Source organism: Arachis hypogaea, chromosome 10, assembly GCF_003086295.3.
Source record: "Arachis hypogaea cultivar Tifrunner chromosome 10, arahy.Tifrunner.gnm2.J5K5, whole genome shotgun sequence".
In the NCBI taxonomy this organism is placed as follows: domain Eukaryota; kingdom Viridiplantae; phylum Streptophyta; class Magnoliopsida; order Fabales; family Fabaceae; genus Arachis; species Arachis hypogaea.
In genome coordinates, this window is record NC_092045.1 from 93,229,962 (window position 1) to 93,255,855 (window position 25,894).

The 25,894-nt window shown below is 34.4% G+C and overlaps 3 protein-coding genes and 2 long non-coding RNA genes across 7 annotated transcripts; 4 read left to right on the forward strand and 1 right to left on the reverse strand.

Moving 5' to 3' along the window:
• LOC112717738 (uncharacterized) lies at positions 1-2,623 on the reverse strand. Its single transcript, XM_025769690.1, has 5 exons — positions 2,540-2,623; positions 1,495-2,376; positions 853-1,225; positions 634-732; positions 1-542 (listed from the first exon to the last, which is right to left on the reverse strand). The coding sequence occupies exons 1-5, from the start codon at positions 2,621-2,623 to the stop codon at positions 1-3; spliced, it is 1,980 nt and encodes a 659-aa protein (XP_025625475.1).
• A 1,567-nt stretch (positions 2,624-4,190) lies between these two features.
• Positions 4,191-5,926, forward strand: LOC140175515 (uncharacterized). Its single transcript, XR_011866339.1, has 2 exons — positions 4,191-4,476; positions 5,616-5,926. It is a non-coding gene; the product is annotated as an uncharacterized lncRNA (long non-coding RNA).
• A 4,459-nt stretch (positions 5,927-10,385) lies between these two features.
• LOC112715956 (uncharacterized) lies at positions 10,386-12,166 on the forward strand. Its single transcript, XR_003160091.3, has 3 exons — positions 10,386-10,516; positions 10,619-10,716; positions 11,856-12,166. It is a non-coding gene; the product is annotated as an uncharacterized lncRNA (long non-coding RNA).
• Positions 12,167-16,393: 4,227 nt separating this feature from the next.
• LOC140175703 (glucuronoxylan 4-O-methyltransferase 1-like) lies at positions 16,394-16,723 on the forward strand. Its single transcript, XM_072204240.1, has one exon. The coding sequence runs from the start codon at positions 16,394-16,396 to the stop codon at positions 16,721-16,723; it is 330 nt and encodes a 109-aa protein (XP_072060341.1).
• Positions 16,724-17,446: 723 nt separating this feature from the next.
• On the forward strand, positions 17,447-21,207 carry LOC112715955 (probable receptor-like protein kinase At1g80640). 3 transcript variants are annotated; one of them, XM_025767800.2, is made up of 9 exons: positions 17,447-17,817; positions 17,900-18,082; positions 18,177-18,397; positions 18,484-18,616; positions 18,875-18,938; positions 19,026-19,122; positions 19,267-19,369; positions 20,672-20,790; positions 20,886-21,207. In XM_025767800.2, the coding sequence occupies exons 1-9, from the start codon at positions 17,469-17,471 to the stop codon at positions 21,099-21,101; spliced, it is 1,485 nt and encodes a 494-aa protein (XP_025623585.1). In that variant the 5' UTR covers positions 17,447-17,468; the 3' UTR covers positions 21,102-21,207. The 3 variants fall into 3 exon arrangements, 2 of the variants coding, with proteins under 2 accessions (XP_025623585.1, XP_025623584.1); XM_025767799.2 differs by having other exon boundaries at positions 17,453-17,817; positions 18,171-18,397; XR_011866777.1 differs by having other exon boundaries at positions 17,455-17,817; positions 19,267-19,340.
• The last annotated feature ends 4,687 nt before the right edge of the window (positions 21,208-25,894 follow it).

A 25,894-nucleotide genomic window follows, 5' to 3' on the forward strand; every position in this document is an offset into this window, starting at 1 on the left:
TTATTCAGCTCCTAGACCCCCTTCAACAGCAACTTCTGTTTGAGTATCAATTTGTCCCCCTTCAGCACCAACCCCACATTCTTCAGTAATAACCTCACCTTCGTTACCTTTAGAACCAGTGTCACCCTTATTTGCAGCATCTTCAGCACCCTTTGCAGCAGCTACTAGCTCATCAGCCTTTTGTTTCTTTGTTATTCTATAACTCCTTGTTGTGTGACCAACATCTCCACATGTCCCGCAGGTGAATTTGCCATATTTTCTCTTCAATTTTGTTGTTGTGCGCTTTTGGCTCCCCCGAACAGGTGTCTCATGTGCATCTTTTTTTCTTGCATAATGTGATGGCCTGCCACGGGGTTTGCTCCTTACAGGTGGTAAGCAATGGATGTATTCTGATATTTTCCACAACTGTTGGCTTCTTACCGGGTTGATATGGTATTTATAAGTCTTGTTGTATGAGCTCATTGTTAGCCATGCATGGACATAATTCTCGGGTCTACCATTCATGACTGAAATTGCAGCTGTTGCATGACGACAAGGTAACCCTAGCACATAATAAATTTGAATAACTAAGTGCGTTGATAGGTATACTATGGTGCAATTACACAAAAAAAAATCAAATAAAATAGTACTTACGCGATAACTGCCAAGACCTGTAGCTACATGTTTGGTTTTCCAAATCAACCACCACATTATGTAGTTCACCATGCACTTCAAACATCACTTCAGCCACATCTGCAGATCACATTGGTGTATAACACCTGCTGCAATGCCTTTCCTTTGCAAGTCTACTTTATTGAATCGGAGGTAAGTGTCCCACATGGCTAGAAAGTTTCAGTTTGTTCCTTGCCATACTAGTCATGGCATACCTCCTAACCTCCTCCAGTAAAGTCAGGACGGGCTTGCATCTGTATGGTTTGGTGGCAGCGTTGAACACCTCACACATGTTGTTGCAGAAATTGTCAACCTTTGGAAAGTCCTTGTAGTGAGCCCTGGTCCATGCCTGCCTAGGAAACTTGTCTAAATATGCCCAGGCCTTCTCATTCACCCTCTTTATAGACTGCATATGTCCGTTGAATTCCTGGGCAGTCATTGCTCTAACACACTTCCAAAGCAAACTCTTCAAGTGTGAGTCCTTCCATTGTTTCTGAAAGTTTTGCCAAAGGTGCCACCCACAGAAGCGGTGATGCGCACCTGGCATAACTTCACATAATGCTGGGATTAAACCCTACAAGATAACAAAGTAGTCACTTAAAAACCTGAGCAAATAACAGATTCTTGATTTTTACCAGATATATAATAATATATTGAAAAACAAGGTCTAATTTGAACTTATGCGCTTAAGGATTCTTAAATTCTGCAATTGGAATAACAATAGTATACTAAATGAAGTTGATTGCATAAAAAATCCAAAATAGTCCTTTGAATTTTGTTCATTAATCCAAAATGGTCCTTTAAATCATTTATCGTGCCTCTAATTGAAGCATATATGGTTACCTTCTGCATGTCAAAGATGAAGCACCAACCATGCTCTATTTGATCTCCAATGTCTTCATGCAAGAGCTCCAAGAACCACTTCCAGTTGTCTTTGTTCTCAATATGAAAAATTGCCCATGCAATTGGGTACACGTGATTGTTTGCGTCCTGACCCATGGCGCACAACAGCCATCCTCCATAATAGGTATTCAAAAAAGCCCCATCTAGTCCTATCAAGGGTCTACAGCCACCCACAAAACCTTTCTTGCATCCATGCAAACACACATAAAACCTTTCAAAGACACCTTCTCCGTTAGGCATTGGACTAACACCTAACTTGACAGTTGAACCCGGATTAGATCTCAACAGCTCCTCTGCATAATCTCTGAGTTTAGCATATTCTGCAGCTTCATCACCCCTCACTATTTTCCTTGCATCACCCAATGCTCTTGTAATTGTAGTCCTAGACAATTGTATTCCAGTTTTTGCTTTAAAGTAATTAAACACCTCACAGTGTCTAAAAGCTGGGAGCTTCCTAACCTTCTTAACAAGTACATCAGTTACCCAAGGCCTAGTTGCACATCTATTCTTGAAAGTTCTCTCACACGTATAATAATCATTAAAGGTCTTAATCTGCCAACATCTATTCGGTTTGCTATAAGAACAAAACACCATCCATGGACAATCTTCATTCTTGCATACCACCTTACATCTAGTAGTATCATTTTTCTTGTACCTTACATCTCTACCCTCTTGCAATGTATAATTTCTAACCCCTTTCTTAAAAGCATCCCTAGTGGTAAACTCCATACCTAGCTCTAATCTCACATGTCCAAACTTAGCAGTATCATTGAAGATGGGATTCGCAGCTGGGTCTGCTTCATCTTCAGAGTTTGGTGGAGTCTTCAGTTCATCAAATTTTCAGCTATCATCAGAAAAAGACACTGTCATACAGATTCATGCATTACATCATCAACAGAAACAGAATAAAATTAATACATATGCACATTAATTATAATATACGTTACATATATTGCAAGTTTTCTTCTTTCTCATCATCATCTACCTCCTTCTCATAATCAGATGCATCTATTGATGGGGGACGAGAAGTATCTTCATCATTAATAACAATTTTTCTTGCCTTTGTCATTGTCACTGGCAGTCTTCCTTTTTCTTCTATCGTTGGTAGGACCAACATCATCATTGTTGTCACTGCTTGAGTCCACAGAGTTAAGTGACATGTGTGGCTTGTATAAATTGTCCTCTGTAGACTCATAGGAATCAGATGAGCTATCAACATTCAAGTGAACTGGCTCCTTGCTTGCTTGTTTTCTCCAGCCTTGTGATCTTGTGATATACCTTCTAGGAATTTTTGTAGACGTGTTGAATTTAAAGTTAATAGGCTTGGATTGTTTCTTTGATGCGCTATTTTTTTTTATTTGTGGATTCTTGGTTGAGGGAGTGGGTTGAGAGCAAACTTTCTGAGATACGAGTTTAGATGTAATGGGATTTGGTTGGGATAGAGATTTAGGGGACTTCACCTTTGAACATGATTTATGGCCATTAAAATTGAGGGCAGTTGATTTTCGTGGACTGGGCTTCGAGGAAGTGGGCTGGGGGGCAGTGGGCTTGGGAAGAATGGGCTTGGAGGCAGTGGGCTGGGGGGCAATGGGCTTGGGAGCAACGGACTGCGTCACAGTGGGCTGGGGGCAGTGGAGATGGGGCAGTGGGTAGGGGACAGTGGACTTGGTGCAGTGAATTTCAGTTCAACTGTGATAAAGGTAACTGGTTCTTCAAGTTGACTTAATATTGTGATGGTTTTCTTTACAGATTCAACACCTTTTATGTAACAACCCTCAATTTTAAAAATATAAATATAAATAAGTTACAATTTATTTTATAAAATTAGAGTTCCTTATTTTTAGAAAATTATTTTTATTATCAGTAATTGAACTGATTTTATAATAATTTAAATTTAATCAAATTATTATTATTATTATTATTATTATTATTATTATTATTATTATTATTATTATTATTATTATTATTATTATTATTATTATTATCATTATTAATTATAAAGTATGAAAACAAAAGGCGGTTTATGTTTTACATTAAGCTACATATATATCATTACTATCATTACGCATTATGATTGCATATATTATTATTAGGTGGATACTACCATGAAGATTTCATTATTGTCTTTATATGAAGATGCTTCTTTTTTACCATTAGATGATGAAATGTATGGTTTGATTTTGATGTGTTACAAAAGTGTTATTTTTTTTAAAGTGTGGCTAAACAAACAAAGTACACTTTTAACACAAAAATCTTCATAAAAAGATGTTTTTAGTATCTTCATTTGAGTAGTTGCCTTATTATTATTATTATAGCTAGCGTTATTCATTGCTAGTTCTACTAAGGAAACTTTATAGTATTATAAGTTACACAATTAGATATTGTAACATTATAAGTTACGTTAATATATATAAAGAAAGAGTACTCGGTCACTTTCATAGATATAAGTTTTGTAATATAATATTATATTATTATAATTCGTTCTTAGCTTCCTTCTATATAAGTATAACCTATTATTATAATTTCCTTTCATAAAGTGTATATAAAATATAAATAAAGCTAAGGCGGCGTATTTGTATTAATCATATATATATCATTAACGTATGCGAGAGGAAAAAAAAGAAAGAACACGGAGAGAGAAGACCGAGAGAGAACGTAAATCCTTTGGAATTTCCGGCTTCAATTTCTTGAAATTCGTAACTCCAATAAAAAATCTAATCCGGTAAGAGTATTCGTAACCTCCTCCTCTACACGTTGGCATAATTTTTAATTAGTAGAAGTTGACAGTGACGTAGTTCCTCTTTCTTTTGGGTTTGACCAACGGGAGTTTTAGGAGACATAGACGATACTGGACATTTTCTTCTTCGATAGCTCAGTCAGATAGCTTCTCCGGAGTTTTGAATATTTTGATTTCGTACGAAGGTATGGTTTTGGTTTCTCGTATATAATGTTTAATGTCACGTGAAAACTCAGGCTAGAAGACCTTAAGATAGGAATGAAATGAATGAATAATTGATGGATTTGTGTATATGGTATTAAATGTGAGGTTTAGCTATTGTCAATAATTTGCTGTTGAAGTTGGTCGGTTTGGAAAAAGATTTGATATTGGTATTTGTTTGATTATGAAATAATTTGTTACTGAAAATGATTTGAGTGACTGAGAGGTGTTTGGTTTGATAGTTGGGACCCTTGAAGGGTGGTAGAAATTTGAGTCTTAGAGGAGATATTGCCAAAATTTCTTTAAGAATTGGAGTTTGATTTGAGGTAATATTTTAAAAGGGAAAGAGATTATTATGTGACTTGTATATTTGAGACTATTTGTTGACCCTCTGTCGCAAGATGTGACCGGGCACTTTAACTCCCCGGATTCCCCCATGGGCATGCATATAAATATGAATATTGAATATTATTGAGCTTGGAGTTTAACTCCATGGAATACTATACTATTGAGCTTGGAGTGTGACTCCATGGAATATTATATTTGAGCTTGGAGTTTGACTCCATGGAATATTATTGAGCTTGGGGATGCGCGCACAGAGGGACTGTCCAATGGTTAACTACCAGGACTTGTCGGGTTGGCTGTATAACCGACAGATGAGACTCATCAGCCATAGGACAGGCATACATCATATGCATTTGTTTGTTTGCTTGAGTGTGCATTGTTTTGGTTTGCTTAACTGTTTAATTCTGCTTATCCGCTACTTGTTCTACTTGCTGTAAATGCTTCTCTACCTGTGCTTTTCTTGCTTGAACTATATGTGTATGTTTTCTGAGAAATCCTTCTTGGCGAAGGTGTGAGGAGAGAGGATTGTTCCACCAATGATTCGGAGGAGTAGAGGAGACAGAACGTGAATTATTAGGTTAAAGTTAGATTCCGAATTAGAATACCTTAGACAACTTACCAAATTTCTGGTTTAGTTGAATTCTTAAGCGGAAATCTGAGTGTCGAAGTTCTAGGAATGCCTCTGGCTTTCCCGAGACCTTTTATATTAACTATGCGGGCACATTTACCATACTGAGAACCTCCGGTTCTCATCCCATACTATGTTGTTGTTTTTCAGATGCAGGTCGAGAGACACCTCGTTGAGCATTTGGGTATCCTCCTTACGAGCGAAGAACTGTCTTTTGGACTGTCATATTTTGTTTTAGGCTATGTATATATGTTTATAGAATCTCCGTATGTATATTTTGTGTTTTGTCCCTCCTAGAGGTCGACTTGGAGATACAGGGGTTTATTTTGTGGTTTGAGTTTTATTTTGGGTTGTATATAAACATAATTATATACTCTGGTCGGCCTTAGCTTCGCAGGTCGAGTCTGGAGCTTGCTATCGGAGTTTTGAAACTCTGATATGTATATATATGTGTTCAGTTATCTTTCGATTTTACCTGTCCGTTTTACGAATATCCATGCGAGTGTGTCACGATTTTCTGTTTATCAATTTGTTTAGCTTGTTCTTCAAGGCTCCTAGATATGATTTCACCCAACTATATCTATGTAGATATCATTTTCTTTTAGAGGTCGTAATACCTTGCCACCTCTGCTTTACGACTTAAGCGTAAGGCCCTGTGTGGTAGGGTGTTACATTATGGTATCAGAGCAGTTCGTTCCTATAGAGCCTGAGGGATGGACTGATTATGCTTCTGGGCATACTCTGGGTGTGTGTATGTGCTATTAGGATATCTGATTGATATATGTGGCATAAACGTTCATGAGCATGCATTTGGAACTTGAAGCATTAGACTTGCGATATTGAGACTGATCAACTTAATATCACTTGTTTGGTGTGTGAAGGGACCAGATGTCGACTCACGGATGCGGTCGCGGCCGAGGTAGAGGTAGGATAGGCACTGTTACTCCTGGCCTGGCAGGGAATGATCCAGTAGACTTCATGGCTGCCCTGGAAAATATGGCTGCGGCTATGCAGGCGACAGCCGAGGCACTGGGTAATCAGATAAACCAGGGTAATCACAGAAACAATAATGATGAGGACGGTCCCATGACACTTGCTACATTTCTGAAAGTTCACCCTCCGACCTTTAGGGGAACCTCAAATCCCACAGATGCAGATAATTGGATTCAAGCTATGGAACGAGCACTGCAAGCTCAGCAGGTTCCTGAGGAGCAATGGGTTGAGTTTGGAACTTATCAGCTGCAAGGTGAGGCTCAGCACTGGTGGCAGGGGACACGACGTATCCTGCAGCCAAATGGCGCTGTGATTCCTTGGGAGGTTTTCCGAACAGAGTTCTATAAGAAATACTTTCCTAATTCAGCTAGAAATGCCAAAGAACTTGAATTGATGCAGTTAAAGCAGGGACAGATGACTGTTACTGAGTATACTAGCAGGTTTGAGGAGTTATGTCGCTTTTCTCGTATTTGTCAAGGTGCGCCTGATGATTTTGCTGAGTGGAAATGTATTAAGTATGAGGGAGGTCTTCGAAGTGATATTCTGAGCTTCGTTGCACCAATGGAGATCAGAGTGTTTTCAGAACTGGTAAACAAAAGTAGAGTTGCTGAGGATTGTCTGAGAAAGGCGACATCAGATAAGAGTGATCAGCGAATTTTTGTTAGGAGAGATCAGGGAAGGAACTTCGCCCCTAGAGGACAAGATTTTAAGCGAGGCGGTTACACCCCACAACCACATTTGGGTCAGAATAACTTCTAGAGATTCAGTAATAATAACAGTCAGGGAAGAGGCAAAGGAAAGCAAGCTCAGACCCCACCGAATGATTTAACTTGTAGGAGGTGTGGAAAGTACCACCCGAATACTCCGTGCAGGGCTGGTTTAGGTGTATGCTATTACTGTGGTGAAGCTGGGCATTTGTCTTGGAATTGTCCAGAAAAGAAAAAGAATCAAGAAGCTGGAAAGGCACAACATCAGGGACGCGTGTTCACTATGACAGCGGATGGTGCTGGAACCGCAGATACTCCGATTAGAGGTAATCACGCACTGATAATCGAAATTTCCGACTGCCTTGCGTAGTAAATAGCACGTAGCATTCATTGTAGTACATTACCGAGTTGTGAGCCTTGTGATTTTCAATTGAGCGATCGACTAAAAACCTCCGAATGGTGAGACAGAACGATAGTTGGTCAGCTTAGAAAAGTGACTAAATTCTTGGAGAATAATAATAAGAGTGGCGCAGCAGTAGTGGGTTGAATTATTTTGAGTATACAACTTAAGTTATACATAAAGAACCGGAAATGTTGAGAGTTATGCGGGACAGTTACCTGAAACCCGGAGATGGTAAGTTATGAGGAAGAGACATGACATAGGTTGAACCCGTAATTGATAATCGGTTATGTGTCAAGAGAAAGAGTAAGTTGTGATAGATTTAGTGTCAGAGGCTGAACCAGTTTCGATTGAATTACGAAAGGTGACACCATTAGAATCAGCAGAACCTGGGAGCTAGATGAAGCGAGTATTAGAAGCGATAAACTCGTCGTTCCAATACCAACCTGCCTTATAACCTTTCTGCATCAAGTTTATCTTGTATATTCCACCTTGCGTAGACTTTTAAGCCATAAGAATATCCTGAATTTGCAAACTAAACATGTCAAATCTTAATTAGTAAAAAAAAAAAAAAAAAAAAGAACACGGAGAGAGAAGACCGAGAGAGAACGTAAATCCTTCGGAATTTCCGGCTTCAATTTCTTGAAATTCGTAACTCCAATAAAAAATCTAATCCGGTAAGAGTATTCGTAACCTCCTCCTCTACACGTTGGCATAATTTTTAATTAGTAGAAGTTGACAGTGACGTAGTTCCTCTTTCTTTTGGGTTTGACCAACGGGAGTTTTAGGAGACATAGACGATACTGGACATTTTCTTCTTCGATAGCTCAGTCAGATAGCTTCTCCGGAGTTTTGAATATTTTGATTTCGTACGAAGGTATGGTTTTGGTTTCTCGTAGATAATGTTTAATGTCACGTGAAAACTCAGGCTAGAAGACCTTAAGATAGGAATGAAATGAATGAATAATTGATGGATTTGTGTATATGGTATTAAATGTGAGGTTTAGCTATTGTCAATAATTTGCTGTTGAAGTTGGTCGGTTTGGAAAAAGATTTGATATTGGTATTTGTTTGATTATGAAATAATTTGTTACTGAAAATGATTTGAGTGACTGAGAGGTGTTTGGTTTGATAGTTGGGACCCTTGAAGGGTGGCAGAAATTTGAGTCTTAGAGGAGATATTGCCAAAATTTCTTTAAGAATTGGAGTTTGATTTGAGGTAATATTTTAAAAGGGAAAGAGATTATTATGTGACTTGTATATTTGAGACTATTTGTTGACCCTCTGTCGCAAGATGTGACCGGGCACTTTAACTCCCCGGATTCCCCCATGGGCATGCATATAAATATGAATATTGAATATTATTGAGCTTGGAGTTTAACTCCATGGAATATTATATTTGAGCTTGGAGTTTGACTCCATGGAATATTATTGAGCTTGGGGATGCGCGCACAGAGGGACTGTCCAATGGTTAACTACCAGGACTTGTCGGGTTGGCTGTATAACCGACAGATGTGACTCATCAGCCATAGGACAGGCATACATCATATGCATTTGTTTGTTTGCTTGAGTGTGCATTGTTTTGGTTTGCTTAACTGTTTAATTCTGCTTATCCGCTACTTGTTCTACTTGCTGTAAATGCTTCTCTACCTGTGCTTTTCTTGCTTGAACTATATGTGTATGTTTTCTGAGAAATCCTTCTTGGCGAAGGTGTGAGGAGAGAGGATTGTTCCACCAATGATTCGGAGGAGTAGAGAAGACAGAACGTGAATTATTAGGTTAAAGTTAGATTCCGAATTAGAATACCTTAGACAACTTACCAAATTTCTGGTTTAGTTGAATTCTTAAGCGGAAATCTGAGTGTCGAAGTTCTAGGAATGCCTCTGGCTTTCCCGAGACCTTTTATATTAACTATGCGGGCACCTTTACCATACTGAGAACCTCCGGTTCTCATCCCATACTATGTTGTTGTTTTTCAGATGCAGGTCGAGAAACACCTCGTTGAGCATTTGGGTATCCTCCTTACGAGCGAAGAACTGTCTTTTGGACTGTCATATTTTGTTTTAGGCTATGTATATATGTTTATAGAATCTCTGTATGTATATTTTGTGTTTTGTCCCTCCTAGAGGTCGACTTGGAGATACAGGGGTTTATTTTTCTTTGACATGTTTAAGAAGGGGAGTTACTTAGTACGAGTCTCTTCCATTTTATATCAATTTTCGAGGGCGAAAATTTTTATAAGGTGGATAGGATGTAACAACCCTCAATTTTAAAAATATAAATATAAATAAGTTACAATTTATTTTATAAAATTAGAGTTCCTTATTTTTAGAAAATTATTTTTATTATCAGTAATTGAACTGATTTTATAATAATTTAAATTTAATCAAATTATTATTATTATTATTATTATTATTATTATTATTATCATTATTAATTATAAAGTATGAAAACAAAAGGCGGTTTATGTTTTACATTAAGCTACATATATATCATTACTATCATTACGCATTATGATTGCATATATTATTATTATTATTATAGCTAGCGTTATTCATTGCTAGTTCTACTAAGGAAACTTTATAGTATTATAAGTTACACAATTAGATATTGTAACATTATAAGTTACGTTAATATATATAAAGAAAGAGTACTCGGTCACTTTCATAGATATAAGTTTTGTAATATAATATTATATTATTATAATTCGTTCTTAGCTTCCTTCTATATAAGTATAACCTATTATTATAATTTCCTTTCATAAAGTGTATATAAAATATAAATAAAGCTAAGGCGGCGTATTTGTATTAATCATATATATATCATTAACGTATGCGAGAGGAAAAAAAAGAAAGAACACGGAGAGAGAAGACCGAGAGAGAACGTAAATCCTTCGGAATTTCCGGCTTCAATTTCTTGAAATTCGTAACTCCAATAAAAAATCTAATCCGGTAAGAGTATTCGTAACCTCCTCCTCTACACGTTGGCATAATTTTTAATTAGTAGAAGTTGACAGTGACGTAGTTCCTCTTTCTTTTGGGTTTGACCAACAGGAGTTTTAGGAGACATAGACGATACTGGACATTTTCTTCTTCGATAGCTCAGTCAGATAGCTTCTCCGGAGTTTTGAATATTTTGATTTCGTACGAAGGTATGGTTTTGGTTTCTCGTATATAATGTTTAATGTCACGTGAAAACTCAGGCTAGAAGACCTTAAGATAGGAATGAAATGAATGAATAATTGATGGATTTGTGTATATGGTATTAAATGTGAGGTTTAGCTATTGTCAATAATTTGCTGTTGAAGTTGGTCGGTTTGGAAAAAGATTTGATATTGGTATTTGTTTGATTATGAAATAATTTGTTACTGAAAATGATTTGAGTGACTGAGAGGTGTTTGGTTTGATAGTTGGGACCCTTGAAGGGTGGTAGAAATTTGAGTCTTAGAGGAGATATTGCCAAAATTTCTTTAAGAATTGAAGTTTGATTTGAGGTAATATTTTAAAAGGGAAAGAGATTATTATGTGACTTGTATATTTGAGACTATTTGTTGACCCTCTGTCGCAAGATGTGACCGGGCACTTTAACTCCCCGGATTCCCCCATGGGCATGCATATAAATATGAATATTGAATATTATTGAGCTTGGAGTTTAACTCCATGGAATACTATACTATTGAGCTTGGAGTGTGACTCCATGGAATATTATATTTGAGCTTGGAGTTTGACTCCATGGAATATTATTGAGCTTGGGGATGCGCGCACAGAGGGACTGTCCAATGGTTAACTACCAGGACTTGTCGGGTTGGCTGTATAACCGACAGATGAGACTCATCAGCCATAGGACAGGCATACATCATATGCATTTGTTTGTTTGCTTGAGTGTGCATTGTTTTGGTTTGCTTAACTGTTTAATTCTACTTATCCGCTACTTGTTCTACTTGCTGTAAATGCTTCTCTACCTGTGCTTTTCTTGCTTGAACTATATGTGTATGTTTTCTGAGAAATCCTTCTTGGCGAAGGTGTGAGGAGAGAGGATTGTTCCACCAATGATTCGGAGGAGTAGAGGAGACAGAACGTGAATTATTAGGTTAAAGTTAGATTCCGAATTAGAATACCTTAGACAACTTACCAAATTTCTGGTTTAGTTGAATTCTTAAGCGGAAATCTGAGTGTCGAAGTTCTAGGAATGCCTCTAGCTTTCCCGAGACCTTTTATATTAACTATGCGGGCACCTTTACCATACTGAGAACCTCCGGTTCTCATCCCATACTATGTTGTTGTTTTTCAGATGCAGGTCGAGAGACACCTCGTTGAGCATTTGGGTATCCTCCTTACGAGCGAAGAACTGTCTTTTGGACTGTCATATTTTGTTTTAGGCTATGTATATATGTTTATAGAATCTCCGTATGTATATTTTGTGTTTTGTCCCTCCTAGAGGTCGACTTGGAGATACAGGGGTTTATTTTGTGGTTTGAGTTTTATTTTGGGTTGTATATAAACATAATTATATACTCTGGTCGGCCTTAGCTTCGCAGGTCGAGTCTGGAGCTTGCTATCGGAGTTTTGAAACTCTGATATGTATATATATGTGTTCAGTTATCTTTCGATTTTACCTGTCCGTTTTACGAATATCCATGCGAGTGTGTCACGATTTTCTGTTTATCAATTTGTTTAGCTTGTTCTTCAAGGCTCCTAGATATGATTTCACCCAACTATATCTATGTAGATATCATTTTCTTTTAGAGGTCGTAATACCTTGCCACCTCTACTTTACGACTTAAGCGTAAGGCCCTGTGTGGTAGGGTGTTACATTTTACTCTATCTTCTTCCATGCCTTCCATTCTGACCTTCTGGCCTATAGCATGATCCTCCCTAGATAAATTCATTACATCAATTATATCAGGAATCGAAGGTTCGTGCTCAAAATAGATGTGGATGACGTTGTTATTCTTATGGCAGTGCTTGATCATACTAACAAGGTCCTGGTCAACTTTCAATCTCCTAAGACCAAAATCCAACCCATCTTTAGGGTCCAAAAACCAATATGCTTCAGCCTTATCATACCCCAATTCTCTATAATAACCTGTTAACGCAAACACGTCAAGATAGTCTTCATCAACTCCAACCCATTCATCATACAAGTCAGAAGTATAGATAAAATTTTTTCCAGGATCTGTCTCAAACGCTCCACCATGGTGGAAAACAAGTTTCAATCGATCAGGCATCTGAAGTTTACAGCACAATGCACAAAACAGACAGGATTATTCATTTTGTCGCAGAACAGCCATATTGCAAATAACTAGAAATCAAACTATATTTGTAATAAGAATGCATATATTTACTTCCTATTGACTATAACTTAAACCAGACTATGATTTATGTGGTTACAAGTTTCATATTAGAAATCCTAAACCCTAATATTTGCGCCATCAACAACCACAACATTCTAAACCACTCCCTGACATATACAACAACGCATTCACACATAAATATCAAGAACCCTCAATAAAATACAAAAAATGAAAGAGAATGATCAACTTAAACTATTACCTCTCACCGTCGGCAGTGTACGAAGGTGATGCTTCGTCGATAACTCCTTCACTGACCGGAGAGAACAGATTCTAAGGATGATCCTCGGCGAGCAAACGTGAGTGGAAGTATGGGAAAATGAAGGGACGTAGGAGAAGAGAAAGTTTTTCTGAGGTTTTGGTGGAAAACGTTGAAGTGGAAGGGGGAACCAACAAGAATTGTTTATTCAAAGGGGGAGAAGGTGTTATTGGAAACGACATCGTTTTACACACTTAGGCCATCCACTTCTTAAACGACGTCGTTTAATGGAATGCCCACATGGCAGTTAACGTTACACATCAACAACGTTTAGACGGCACTTCTGCGAGGGACTAACGGAGACGCACGTTTCTGAATTTGAGAGATTTAGTTGGTCATTTAAAAAAATCAAGGACTAAATTAAATACCGATTTGAATTCTAAGGACCATTTTGGGCATTTACTCAGTATATATATATATATATATATATATATATATATATATATATATATATATATATAATTTTAAAATTTATTATTTAAAAATTATTTAAATGTATAAATTTAATTAGATAACGTTGTAAAATAGTTTTTTAATATTATGAGTATATTAAATTTAAATTCTTTAAATAATACATATTTAAATACATTAATAGGGAAATATATGCACAAATCTTAAAAAAAAAAGTCAACCTTAATTTGAAGGGTTATGAAATTAAACCTAAATTTAAAAATTACTTTAAAGAAACTAAAATTTTAGCCAATTGAGCCTAAGAAAATGTTATTTACATGTGCAAATGATGATTATTTGTTATTATTATTAGAACAGAAGGCGTTGAAAAAGAAGCAGAAAACGGTGGCATATCAAAATAATAATTGGCCCCATATGATTCATTATAAGATGTAACCCTTTGATTTGACGAGCATAATTTCGACATGAATAACAATGCAAGAATTCCGGGTCTTTTTATTCTTCTTTATATGCAGCAGGGAGGTGCATCAAAGTTATAACAGCTTATAAAAAGAAAAGACAACAATAGAAAATAATGTGAATCGTTGAAGCAACTCTCAGACAGAATCACTTCTGCACATGTTTGTCATGCACTTCCCCTCCCCTTCCACCGTTAAACAAAGTGAAAAAAAAAAAAAAAACTAAATAAAATTATATAATGTTTGAGATAGAGTCCCAATTTAAAATTATAGAAAATTATAACTTGTTTTATTTAATTTTTTAATGTATTAATTTTTTCATTTTGTATTTTTTAATTATTATTAAAATAAATAATTTTAAATATAATAAATATATAATTATAGATGTGTTACATATATAAAATTATGAATATTAAATTAAATAATATAATTTTATGGGTAATTTACATTATTAAAATGTTTGTCCATCAATTTTTTTTAGATGTTCTAATTCCATTCTGTATACACGTTTGTTATTTTTAAATTTATGTAAATCGTATTAGAGAAGTTTGATTTATAAATTTATACATAAATCAAACCAAACAAATTCGATTTATAATCGAAAGCTTAAAAAAAGTAAATCGAAGTGACCCACGTCCATTTACTTGTAGAGGAGTTTTTGTTTTCTAACCTATTAAATTGATGCTATATAAATCTATTTAAAGGAAGAGCAAGATCTAAGTAAATCGAATCAATATAATATCAGTTATCAAATCTAAGTGATTATGATGAAAAACATTGAATCTAGGGGTGAACATGGATCGGCTAATATTTGTAGATCTACTGTATTTATCTGCATCGGTTTTGTAAATTGTGGATAAGATCCGATCCACACTATCATCGGATTGGACAAGACTTAATCTGCACTTTAAAATAATCGGATCGCATATATTATGTTTGTATTCACAGATCCAATCCGCAGATTCACGGATCCGCACACTTAATAAATAAATAATCAAATATATAAAGTTAAATTAGTGTTTTAGAAAGAAACCCGAATTCCCCTTTAGAAACGGCTATCTATCTAACTCATTTTTCTCACTTCTCAGCTCATCTTCTCATCATTGACCCACCATCGCCGTCCCTCCTCAGTGCTATCACATTGTGTAACATTCTACTACACAGAGCTTTACACCTAGGATGTAAAACAAAGGTGGTGTGGTATTACGACTTCTAAAATAAAAATTACACAGATTAATCCCCAAGGTTTTATATCAACAGACAAATCAGTCTCCAGTTTATTTCTGGCAGAGTAATTACCCAAATCAGTCCCCAAAAATTTTAAAAACGGACATTTTAGTCTCTAAAAAAATTAATATACAGATCAATCCCCAACATTTTTCTCTATCAGACATAACAGTCTTCCATCAAATAATAATAATAATAATAATAATAATAATAATAATAATAATAATAATAATAATAATTATTATTATTATTATTATTATTATTATTATTATTATTATTATTATTAGTAGTAGTAGTAGTAGTAGTAGATTCTTATGTATGTATTTCTAAAATGGCAACGATATTTTGTATATTTTTTATATTTTTTTTAATTGATGAAAAAGAAAACGGTAGTGACGTTTTGTGCAAAACATAAGTGACGTTTTGTTAAAGACGATAGTGACATGGATTAGAAAACAACAATGATATTTTTTTGTGGCTATCAAAAATTCTCACAATAGCATCAAACAGTTTTTTGGACATTTTCATGGATTACACCTATTTTGGGCCCAATATTAAAAATAAAAATTCCACGAGAGAGGTGTTATGCAAAATAAAATGAGGATATTTGAACTAAGTTGGGTTGGTCTAGTGGTTAGCTCACTAGTCTGCTTAAGCAAGTGTCGGGAGTTCGGATCCCGCCTTGTGCATGCAGCAACCCATTGGCCAGCGACAAACTCTTAAATGGAGCTCAGTACTCGCCGAATTAGGAGATACCGTGAAAAACAAAAAATGAGGATATTTCACATATTTGTATAATATAAATAGACAAATATTTTAGCAAATGTAAATGACCTTAATTTTGTATTGGAAAAGTATACGAAACCAAGAAGTTACCAATAAAAAACTAAACAAAATCACATTAATTTATATTAATAATTAATTAATTTTAAATATTTTAAATTCAAAATTTAAAAAATTTAAAATTAATTAAGTAAACCTAATTAAAACATATAAAAACATTTCTCTTCTCTCTCACATTAACCTACTCACCTCCAACAATCACACACACAGATCCCTCTCTCTCACCGTCAGGCCCTCTCCCCCTCCCCATCGCGACTCATTCCTCTTCTATCACTGACATATGGCTCGTCGTATTCGCCACCGTCGACAAAAACCGCTTTCCTTTCATGAACCAGATGTGTTATCGGAGCTGCCGTTGCAGTTGGAGTTGAACTTGTTCGACCTGGGCCACGACAGCCTCATGTGGACGTCCTTCAACTATGGTGGGCACACTGTGTTTTCGGAGGAGGACAAGGCCTGGATCGACCAAGTCCAGCAGAGGATTCCCAACTTGAAGTCGTATCACGTGGCCTATGACACCAACGTCCACCAGGCGGACGATCTCATCAAGATTGGAATGGAGGAGGAGGAGTGCAAGAAGGTGAGTGACCCCAGGTTCTCCAAGTGCTAGCTGGCACACAAAAGCTATGCTAGACGCACACCACTACACCAGCAACAATATTAAACATTGCCTTTACAACATTCATTAAAGGGATAACAGTCATATTTCACGTTTGTAGCTGATGATTAAAGAGACTGCAAACTACACCCTTGATCTTAGTTAAAAGGAGTCCGTGAACAATTACAAAAATATAAAAAAACATTCATTTAATATAAAAAAATTCTAATATTTAACAAAAAAAATATCCAATTATATTTTAGCAAAAATAATTAAATATATATAAAATTTAAAAAAATTATGAAATTTTAAAAAATATAGAGACATTCACATTTGTAATACAAAAAAATTCGAAAAAATATATAAAAGAACATCCATTTAGTATTAAAAAGAAACATTCTGATACTTAGCAGAATGAACATCCATATATATTAAGTAGTAAAAACTTTGGATTCACCCAAAAGTATTTGACTGATTTTTTGCTAATATCTTAATTCTCTAACATTGTTCTTTTGTATTATTATCTGTATAGTAAGTTCTCTAACATTGTTCTTTTGTATTATTATCTGTATAGTATTATTAGTAAAATTAAAGTGAATCGACTCCATCTATAAAACAACATTCAGTTAAAGCTAAACTTTGTTGTGTTGACTGTAGCAGTGAAATTGTGCAGAGAGAGAAAAACAAAAATGAAAAAAAAGACAATAACAACAGAGAAAGGTAGTGTTGAAAAGAGTACTTTTCTTTTTCTTATTTTATGGAGAAACAAAAAAGCGAGGGTCCAAGTCTTGAAGATCCAAAATCACTTGCATTGCCTTCAAAACTCTCTCTCTCTCTCTCTCTCTCTGTTCCTTTTCAGGCTGCATCTTCATTCTTCATGTGTTGCAATTCCTCAAAAGACACACAACAAACATTGAAAATGAACCCTGTTCCTATGATTCTCTCCATGTTCCTGAACCTCCTTCTTCACCGTGCAGTTGCACAAGCACCACACCGCCCTCCTTTTCATTCTCCTGCACCCGCACCTGCACCTGCACCTGTTCCTGTTTCTCAACCCATTGCTCCACTTTTCACCTCCAATCCCATCCCTGCAGCTCTCTCTCCTGGTAACTCTGCTTCCTCTGTTTTTGGATCTTATGTCTTTCCCTCAAGACTTGTTAACAATATTTTCACCTCCCTGTTCATTAGGATTTCAGGTTGGGGAACAACAACAGCACCGAAAAGGTTCACACAACAAAACGGTGGTTATATCTGTGGCCGTAGCCACCGGTGCAGTTGGTGCAGTTATTCTCACTTTGCTATGCTTCTGGATTTGCCATACCAAGCGTCCCTCAAAATCAAACAAGAAGAATCAAAGTCTTCACATCTCAGGTACTTATAATATATTTTCTTTTAAACCTAAGCTTTGAATTAAATTGAATATTCAATTGCTTATCTCTTTAGTACTAATGGCTGCAAGATACAGTGGAGAAAGGGCTCATAGGAATGAAGACGATTGGTATGAAAGGTTGTGCTCCAATCATTGATTATAAGGAAATAGAGAAAAGCACGAATAATTTTGACGAAAGTAACATCTTGGGTGAAGGAGGTTTTGGATGTGTTTACAAGGCTCATTTGGATGATAATCTTGTTGTTGCTGTTAAGAAGCTACACTGTCAAACTCAAAATGCTGAGAGAGAATTCGAGGTATGTATCTAATCTTTTTCTTTAACTCTTATGCTTCTTTGATTTCTTTTTCAAATTTGAAACTTGTGTGACATGAATATATACAGAATGAGGTCCAGTTGTTGAGCAAAATTCAGCATCCCAATATAATTCCTCTGCTGGCTTGTAGCATTAATGGGGACACCAGGTTCATCGTATATCAGTTGATGCAAAATGGATCCTTAGAAGCTCACTTACATGGTAACAATCAAATTTTAAAGTACCATACATATATTTTTTGATATTGAAGATTTCTAATATCCTCCTTTTCTAAGTGAACCAGAAAGGTTTTTTGATAGTTATAATTAGAATTCTAGCTATCTGAATAATGTTTCTAAGAGACATGTAATATGTATCATACTAAATTGAGTTGAAAAGATGACATTCATGATTGCACTGAAAGTTATCTTAGTTCTACTGATATCTTTATTTTCCACCAAACAAAAAATGACGATGAAGGATCTACTAGAGGGTCTGCATTGACTTGGAACATGAGGATGAAGATTGCTCTTGACACGGCAAGGTTATTAATTAATGAATTAATCAATTAATTATTTGTTAATTAATTAGCAGCATGTTAACAAAACTACTATTGATTAACTATGAACAGAGGATTAGAATATCTGCATGAGCATTGTCACCCTCCTGTCATCCATAGAGATATGAAATCTTCCAATATTCTTTTGGATGCAAACTTCAACGCTAAGGTAAAAACAAAGAGCAAAAATGTAACTGCTATTTATAAGAAAAAAAGAGATTTCCTTTTCATATTACTTTATCATATCATTTATTGCAACAACTAATGTGTTCTCATTTCTCAATACACAACCGCTGGTGGTGGATTGATTCAGCTATCTGATTTTGGGCTTGCCATAACTGATGGGTCCCAAAGCAAGAAGAACATTAAGCTTTCAGGCACATTGGGGTACGTAGCCCCAGAGTACCTTTTAGATGGTATGTTATTATGCCAAAACAAACTCTTCATTTCACTGCATATGCATTTCTCTGACTCTGACATCTTTGATCCACTGCGTTAGTTTTATTTTGGAGCTTTGTGGTGTTTTTTATTCTATTATGAATTATGCCATATGAGTTTAGAGTTGGTTTGAAACATTTTGCTACTGTTGGTCATGTACCTGCCCAACTGACATGACATGTCATCTAAGGATTTAATTAATTTGACTTTGTTGTTAGTTACCTTACAATAATCTCATATGCTTTGTTTTCTCTGGTTACTTCTCCTTGTTGATATAAACTAACATCCGAATTGTACCACTCACAGTATTAATGATTAAATTAATGTATAATTAATTCTCAATGTTAATAATATCCTGGATCTACACATGAGGAGCGTGCAACTGAATTATTTATTTGGTTCATGATACCAAGTGTTTTAGAGATATGAAACTTTAATAATAGAAAACATAAAATTTTAAAGTTTTTAATACATTAAATGAATTCATAACGTATTAAAAAAAGTCAAAACTTCTTATTTTAAGTTTCTTAGAGGCTCATCATTTTCTTACTAAATAATCCATCCATTTCATATTAAGTTAAAATATGTTTTTTATCTTTAATATTTATAATTTTATTCAATTTTTTGTTCTTAAAATTTTTAATTTGTGTCAAAATTATCTCTACGTTAACTTCATCTAAAAATCTCATGAACAAAATTGAAAACATTTAGAGATAGTTTTAACATAAATAAAAAAAATTAATGACAAAATTGAATGAATCGAAAATATTAGGACAAAATTGAATTAAATTAACAGTTAAGTGTATTTTTGAAAAACATCACAAAAATTAGAGATAAAAAACATACTTTACCCATTATATTAAATGTCTCTTTCCATTTTTATTTTTGTTGCAAATTAAGTGTCATTTTCTAATTCCATGAAGTCATTAATTCACTTTTACATATTATATTCTCTATTTAATATAAAAAGAGAAACTTAGAAGAGTAAAGAATTAGTAGAGAGAGAGAAAAAAATACTAGGAGTATTTTTGTCTTTCTTTTTTAATTGTTTATATTTTTAATAAAATTTAATGATTGTGTTAATACCTGCATAAAACTAAAAAGAGACAGACTAATATAAAACAGAGAGAGTAAGAACTATATTTCACTCAAATTTTAAGTCTTCATTTATTAAATCTTATATTAATGATTTAGATTTAAATGAGTGATTTTATAAAAATAAAAAAAATTGTTAATTTATTTGTTAGTTCTAATAGCAAGTGATATTTATGTATTGATAGGGAAATTGACAGATAAAAGCGATGTGTATGCATTTGGGGTTGTACTTCTTGAACTTCTGTTAGGAAGGAAGCCTGTGGAGAAACTGGCACCAGCTCAATGCCAATCTATTGTCACATGGGTATGTTATGTATGCTACCTGCTTTTATTCATTTAATTTATTAACCCCACACACCGCGCGTACGCGTATACATAACCATATGAATGAATTTATAGGCGATGCCGGCACTCACAGACAGATCCAAACTTAGGAACATTGTGGATCCAGTGATCAAAGATACAATGGATGTCAAGCACTTATACCAGGTTGCTGCTGTTGCTGTTCTCTGTGTTCAGCCTGAGCCAAGTTACCGTCCTCTAATCACTGATGTTCTTCATTCACTTGTCCCTCTTGTTCCCATTCATCTTGGAGGAACACTCAGATCTCATTGAATTCAACCACATTTTGCTTTCTTAATAACAGATTAATGTATACATTGTATATATAAATATACAAAGAGATAAAAGGTTCTGTTGATATAAATGAACGATTCCATCACATTTATTGCGAGAATGCTTCAATTATATGAACTCATTGGCAACCGACACAGCAAATAAGTGTGTTGTTACATGTTAGCGTCATAATTAAGTTAAACTAACAAACCGTATTTTTCTCCGAAGCTTCTTCTTAAAGAAAGTACTTTATAGTTTATCACGGATTAGCAATATTACAAGTTAAGAGGAACCATTATTTATCGAAATGGATATCCTTAATGTTTTCATTGTCATGTGTTTGCGGCTACAATCACAAATATATATCAGGAGATTGTGATATTAGAATTTAGAAGGATGCATGAGTAAACCCTTTTTCCTTAATTTAAATTTCAGATAAAGTATATTTTTTATCTTTAAAATTTGTTAAAATTTTTAAAAATATTCTTAATTTTTATTTTATTTCAGTTTTATTTTTATAATTTTTTATTTACATCAAATATATTCATAATAGCTAAATTTTTAAAAAATTTAAAACTAATTTAGCAAAAATATATGACAATTATATTTAATTTGCTTATGTTAAAGGTTGTTGTTATGAAATTGTTGCTGATTTAATCTTAAAATTTTTGAAAAATTAGCCGTTAGGAATATATTTAATGTAAATCGAAAATTTTTAAAAAATAATTGAAACAAAATAAAACTTTTGAGATATTTTTAAAATTTTAAACCAATTTTAAAATAAAAAATATATCTTACCCTTAAATTTTTAATTTTTATTTTTAGAGTACATAATAGACAAACTATCAATTATTTTGATGAATTTTTTTGTTATAATGACTTGGCTATTTACATTTTTTGTCAGAATTTATATAAATCCGAGTTTCTGGACATGACGTAAATTCTCTATTTTATATATATATATATTTTTTTTTTGTCAGAGACATAATTCTTACGGTGCAAAGTATTCATCAAAATGCCTGTTTCGATTTTTTTTCAGGGTCCAAATTGGGCCACAAAATGTTGGTGTTCATCTTTAACTTCTTGTAACAAAACGTTTCTCATTTTTATTTTCTAGGTTTTTGATGTGGCTGCAACTCTTATTCCTTCTGTATACTCCGCATGAGAAGCCCACTTACAATGTATAGAAGGCCATTTGGTTAATGTAGGATTGAGTCAATATTTTTTTATTTATATACATAATAGGATTCCTCGAGAAATAATTTCCTAACAATGTTTTTTTTTTTTGGAAAAGGGTTTTTTTTTTATATGATTGATGACTAAACTCAAAAGACATACCTTGACCCAAAAAAAAAAAAAAAACTCAAAAGACATACAAAATTGTATTCAAAACAGCATTCATGGTCATCTGGGATTGGAAAGGGAAGTTTATTTTAGGCTCTGCAACAAAGATCAGAACAAATTCCAGTTTAGCTGAGGAAGCTTAAGGTTGTATTTGTTTTTAAGGATTGGGACTAAGACTAAAAAAATTGTGACCAAGTATTGTATTTATTGATTAGAAATTAGAACTAAAATTTTAATTTTGAGATACAACATTTCAATTTTTTTAGGTAACGTTTGGTTTGAGAGACATAAAGACTAAGACATAGATACAGTGGTATACGTTCATTGTTTATTTATTGAGACACGAATTTTTAACAGACACGGATGGACACGCAAGTATACAAATACACAAAATTTGTGTACTGAATCAAAGGGTGGAGCACAAATTTTTTGACATAGACACAAATTTTTTTCATTCTTTTCAATTATACTCTTTATAGATCTTCTTTCTCCTTCTATTTTTTATTTTTATCTCTCTTTGTATCAAATCTTCTTCCTTTCCTTCTTCACACCCAAAAATATTATTGTTGAGTTATTGTAATGGTATGGTTAATTATGAATATGAAATAATTATTTTTTATAAATTTATTGAAATTTTACAGTACTCTGATTTGCGTATTTAAAACTAGTCTTACCACAGATATATACGCTTAAATAACTTTGCATAAAAACTTATTTTCTTAATTCTAGTCATTAGCAATTTTTACAGGTTTTATTATAGCTTGATTAAAAAATACATGGGGCCTACTATTTCTGAAACCACAATTTTTTCATATTTTCATAAAACTACTGTCTCAACACACATTTTTATGTTGTACAAGTGTCATATTTTTATACAAGATACGTAGTCTTTATACATGTAGAAAAGATCTTTTATCTACACAGTAGCACTGTCATTTTCTTTATTTTCTTGTCTTTATCCCAAGCTAGATAAAGAAGATTTTTTCTTGGAATTGGTTCTTTAAGTCGGGAGTTCTCTTTCATATTAATGTACTTTTTTGCCTGTTCTTGTACTTCATACGAGGAGGTCAAATGTCACTTTGATATGGATTGAGAGAACGACCCTTCTTTGAGACTATTAATTAACCCCATTCTTACTGCTTCTAGAGATAAATTCTAAATTTCCAAACAAGCTTTGTTAAATCTTTCTATATAAGCTCAGAGTGTTTTCCCAACCTCTTGTTTGACCCCTAGGAGATTTGGAGCATGCTTGATTTTATCTTTTTGAATGGATAATCGGGTGAGAAAATTCATTGCGAGATTGTTGAAACAAGTCACCGACCTAGATGGTAAACTATCAAACCACTTCATTGCCGTTTTAGTTAATATTGTTGGGAAAGCTTTACAACGTGTTGCATTGGACACATCAGCCAAATACGTCCGACTTTTAAAATTATTGAGATGATGTCTTAGGTCAGTTGTTTCATCGTAGAGGTTTATGTTGGGGCTTTTAAAATTCCTTAGAACCCTAACCTGCATGATCTCTTCTATGAATGGATCTTCTCCACCAAAAAGACTTTCCTCCCAATCTGCACGACCGTTCTAATTTCACAGGTCGGCGTCTAATTTCAAAAGTTTTTCTTCTAGTTCTCTTCGACGTCGTATTTCTTGTTGCAGGTCTTTTTCAGCTTCTCGTTGTCCTTCTATCTCCTGCTTGAGTTACTCCAGTCGGTCATGATGCTCGTGTACGAGTCCCATGATTTTTGTCGGGTGCAAAGGCTCCTCATTCTCGGGTAGATGTACCTCCGAATTGATTCGCATGAGTTAGAAATTTTCTGACGTTCCTTCCCCGTTAGGGTCACCTGTTCTCTTCGGTCATGGAGGTATCATGAGTGTTCGGTGGTCATTATGGTACTCTGGTTTAGATTCGGATGCCGTATGTTTGTCCTCAAACTAATCGTCTGCTATGATTGGATGTAGACTTCCAAGTCCCCGACAACGGTGTCAATGTTCCGATAGTTACGTGAAACTGAGTTGCTTTTAGACTTGAACGTGAGGTCCAGACTCCTTTTTAGGTAGTATCCGACTTCTTCTAGTGTCGAGGTACTGCCATCCGAGTTCCTTGTGAGGAGGTGGGGGTGATATCTGTAAGGGATTTCGATACTTAAATTAGCAAGGGTTTAAGCAGGTTTTTAGTATATTGGGTTCTGAATATACCTGAGAGTGTCACTATATTTATAGTAAAATAGATAACCACTTTTTAGTGTAGTTCTATTTTTGATGGTGGATAATTATTTCCTTTTTCAAGAGAAATTTGTTGAGATATCTTTTCTAAATAAATAGGAGGTATCTTAAGAGTTAGTTACTTATTAAGTTATGGTTATGCTGTCGTCGCTGTGTCCAACCTCCATAAGATCGGATAAGTGTTGATGAGGTCCAATATCTCTTGATTGGACCTTGATTGATTTTGATCCTGATTATATATTTTGTGTTAGGATATGAACACTTATCTTGAACACTCATGTGTTATGTTATTTCTCATTCCAATATCCACCTTGTCACGTTCCAAATAGAATTACTGATTACCGTTTTTCTCTTTATAAATTTATACAGCATGAAACAAGGGTTACTAAATTAGTGGAGTAGGTTCTTCACACATACACATTCGGAGTTGTGAGATGAGATGACCATTATCCATACTCTTTCTATATCCAAATAAAAACAAGTGAGTTTTAGGGCAAATAACAATAATAAGTTAAGGGGAGCAAAATTTTACACGAATCAGCCAAAACGAAAACTGTTTCATAAATCCACCAATGCACGTTTATATGTAGTTCGAACCAGTTAAATTCGAACTCCATTTCTACATCATTCGAACCAGCTGGGTTCGAATTATACACAAACACATGCACACAGTAATTCGAACCAAGTAGGTTCGAATTATACACAAATACACGCACACACTAATTCGAACCTATACAAACACACGCACACACTAATTCGAACCAACTGGGTTCGAATTACACACAGTAATTCCTATGCTGGTAAAAAATTAATAATTTATTAAAAAAATTTTATTAAAAAATCTATTAAAAAATTAATAATTTAAAAATTAAAAAATATATTTTGTTAGTTTTTTTAATGTATGAAATAAAAAATATATTTTTTAATTTTTAAATTATAAATTTTTTTAATAATTTTTTAATAAATTATTAATTTTTTAACAGCATAGGAATTACTGTGTGTGTAATTCGAACCCAACTGGTTCGAATTAGTGTGTGTATGTGTTTGTGTATAATTCGAACCCACCTGGTTCGAATTACTGTGTGAGTGTGTTTGTGTATAATTCGAATCCAGCTGGTTCGAATTATGTAGAAATGGAGTTCAAATTTAACTTGTTCGAACTACATATAAACGTGCATTGGTGGATTCATGAAGCAATTTTTATTTTGGCTGATTCGTGTAAAATT

What these genes read in the sequence shown, in the direction of transcription:
- LOC140175703 (XM_072204240.1), top strand. Translation starts at nt 16,394, where the DNA reads ATGGCTCGTCGTATTCGCCACCGTCGACAAAAACCGCTTTCCTTTCAT.
- LOC112717738 (XM_025769690.1), bottom strand. Translation starts at nt 2,623, where the DNA reads ATGACAAAGGCAAGAAAAATTGTTATTAATGATGAAGATACTTCTCGT. An exon ending in TCATCTTTGACATGCAGAAG is followed by an intron (nt 1,226 to 1,494) that starts GTAACCATATAT and finishes GTTATCTTGTAG; the next exon opens with GGTTTAATCCCAGCATTATG. An exon ending in TAGGAGGTATGCCATGACTA is followed by an intron (nt 733 to 852) that starts GTATGGCAAGGA and finishes TGTGATCTGCAG; the next exon opens with ATGTGGCTGAAGTGATGTTT.
- LOC112715955 (XM_025767799.2), top strand. Translation starts at nt 17,469, where the DNA reads ATGGAGAAACAAAAAAGCGAGGGTCCAAGTCTTGAAGATCCAAAATCA. An exon ending in ATTGCTCTTGACACGGCAAG is followed by an intron (nt 18,939 to 19,025) that starts GTTATTAATTAA and finishes AACTATGAACAG; the next exon opens with AGGATTAGAATATCTGCATG. An exon ending in CCCAGAGTACCTTTTAGATG is followed by an intron (nt 19,370 to 20,671) that starts GTATGTTATTAT and finishes ATGTATTGATAG; the next exon opens with GGAAATTGACAGATAAAAGC.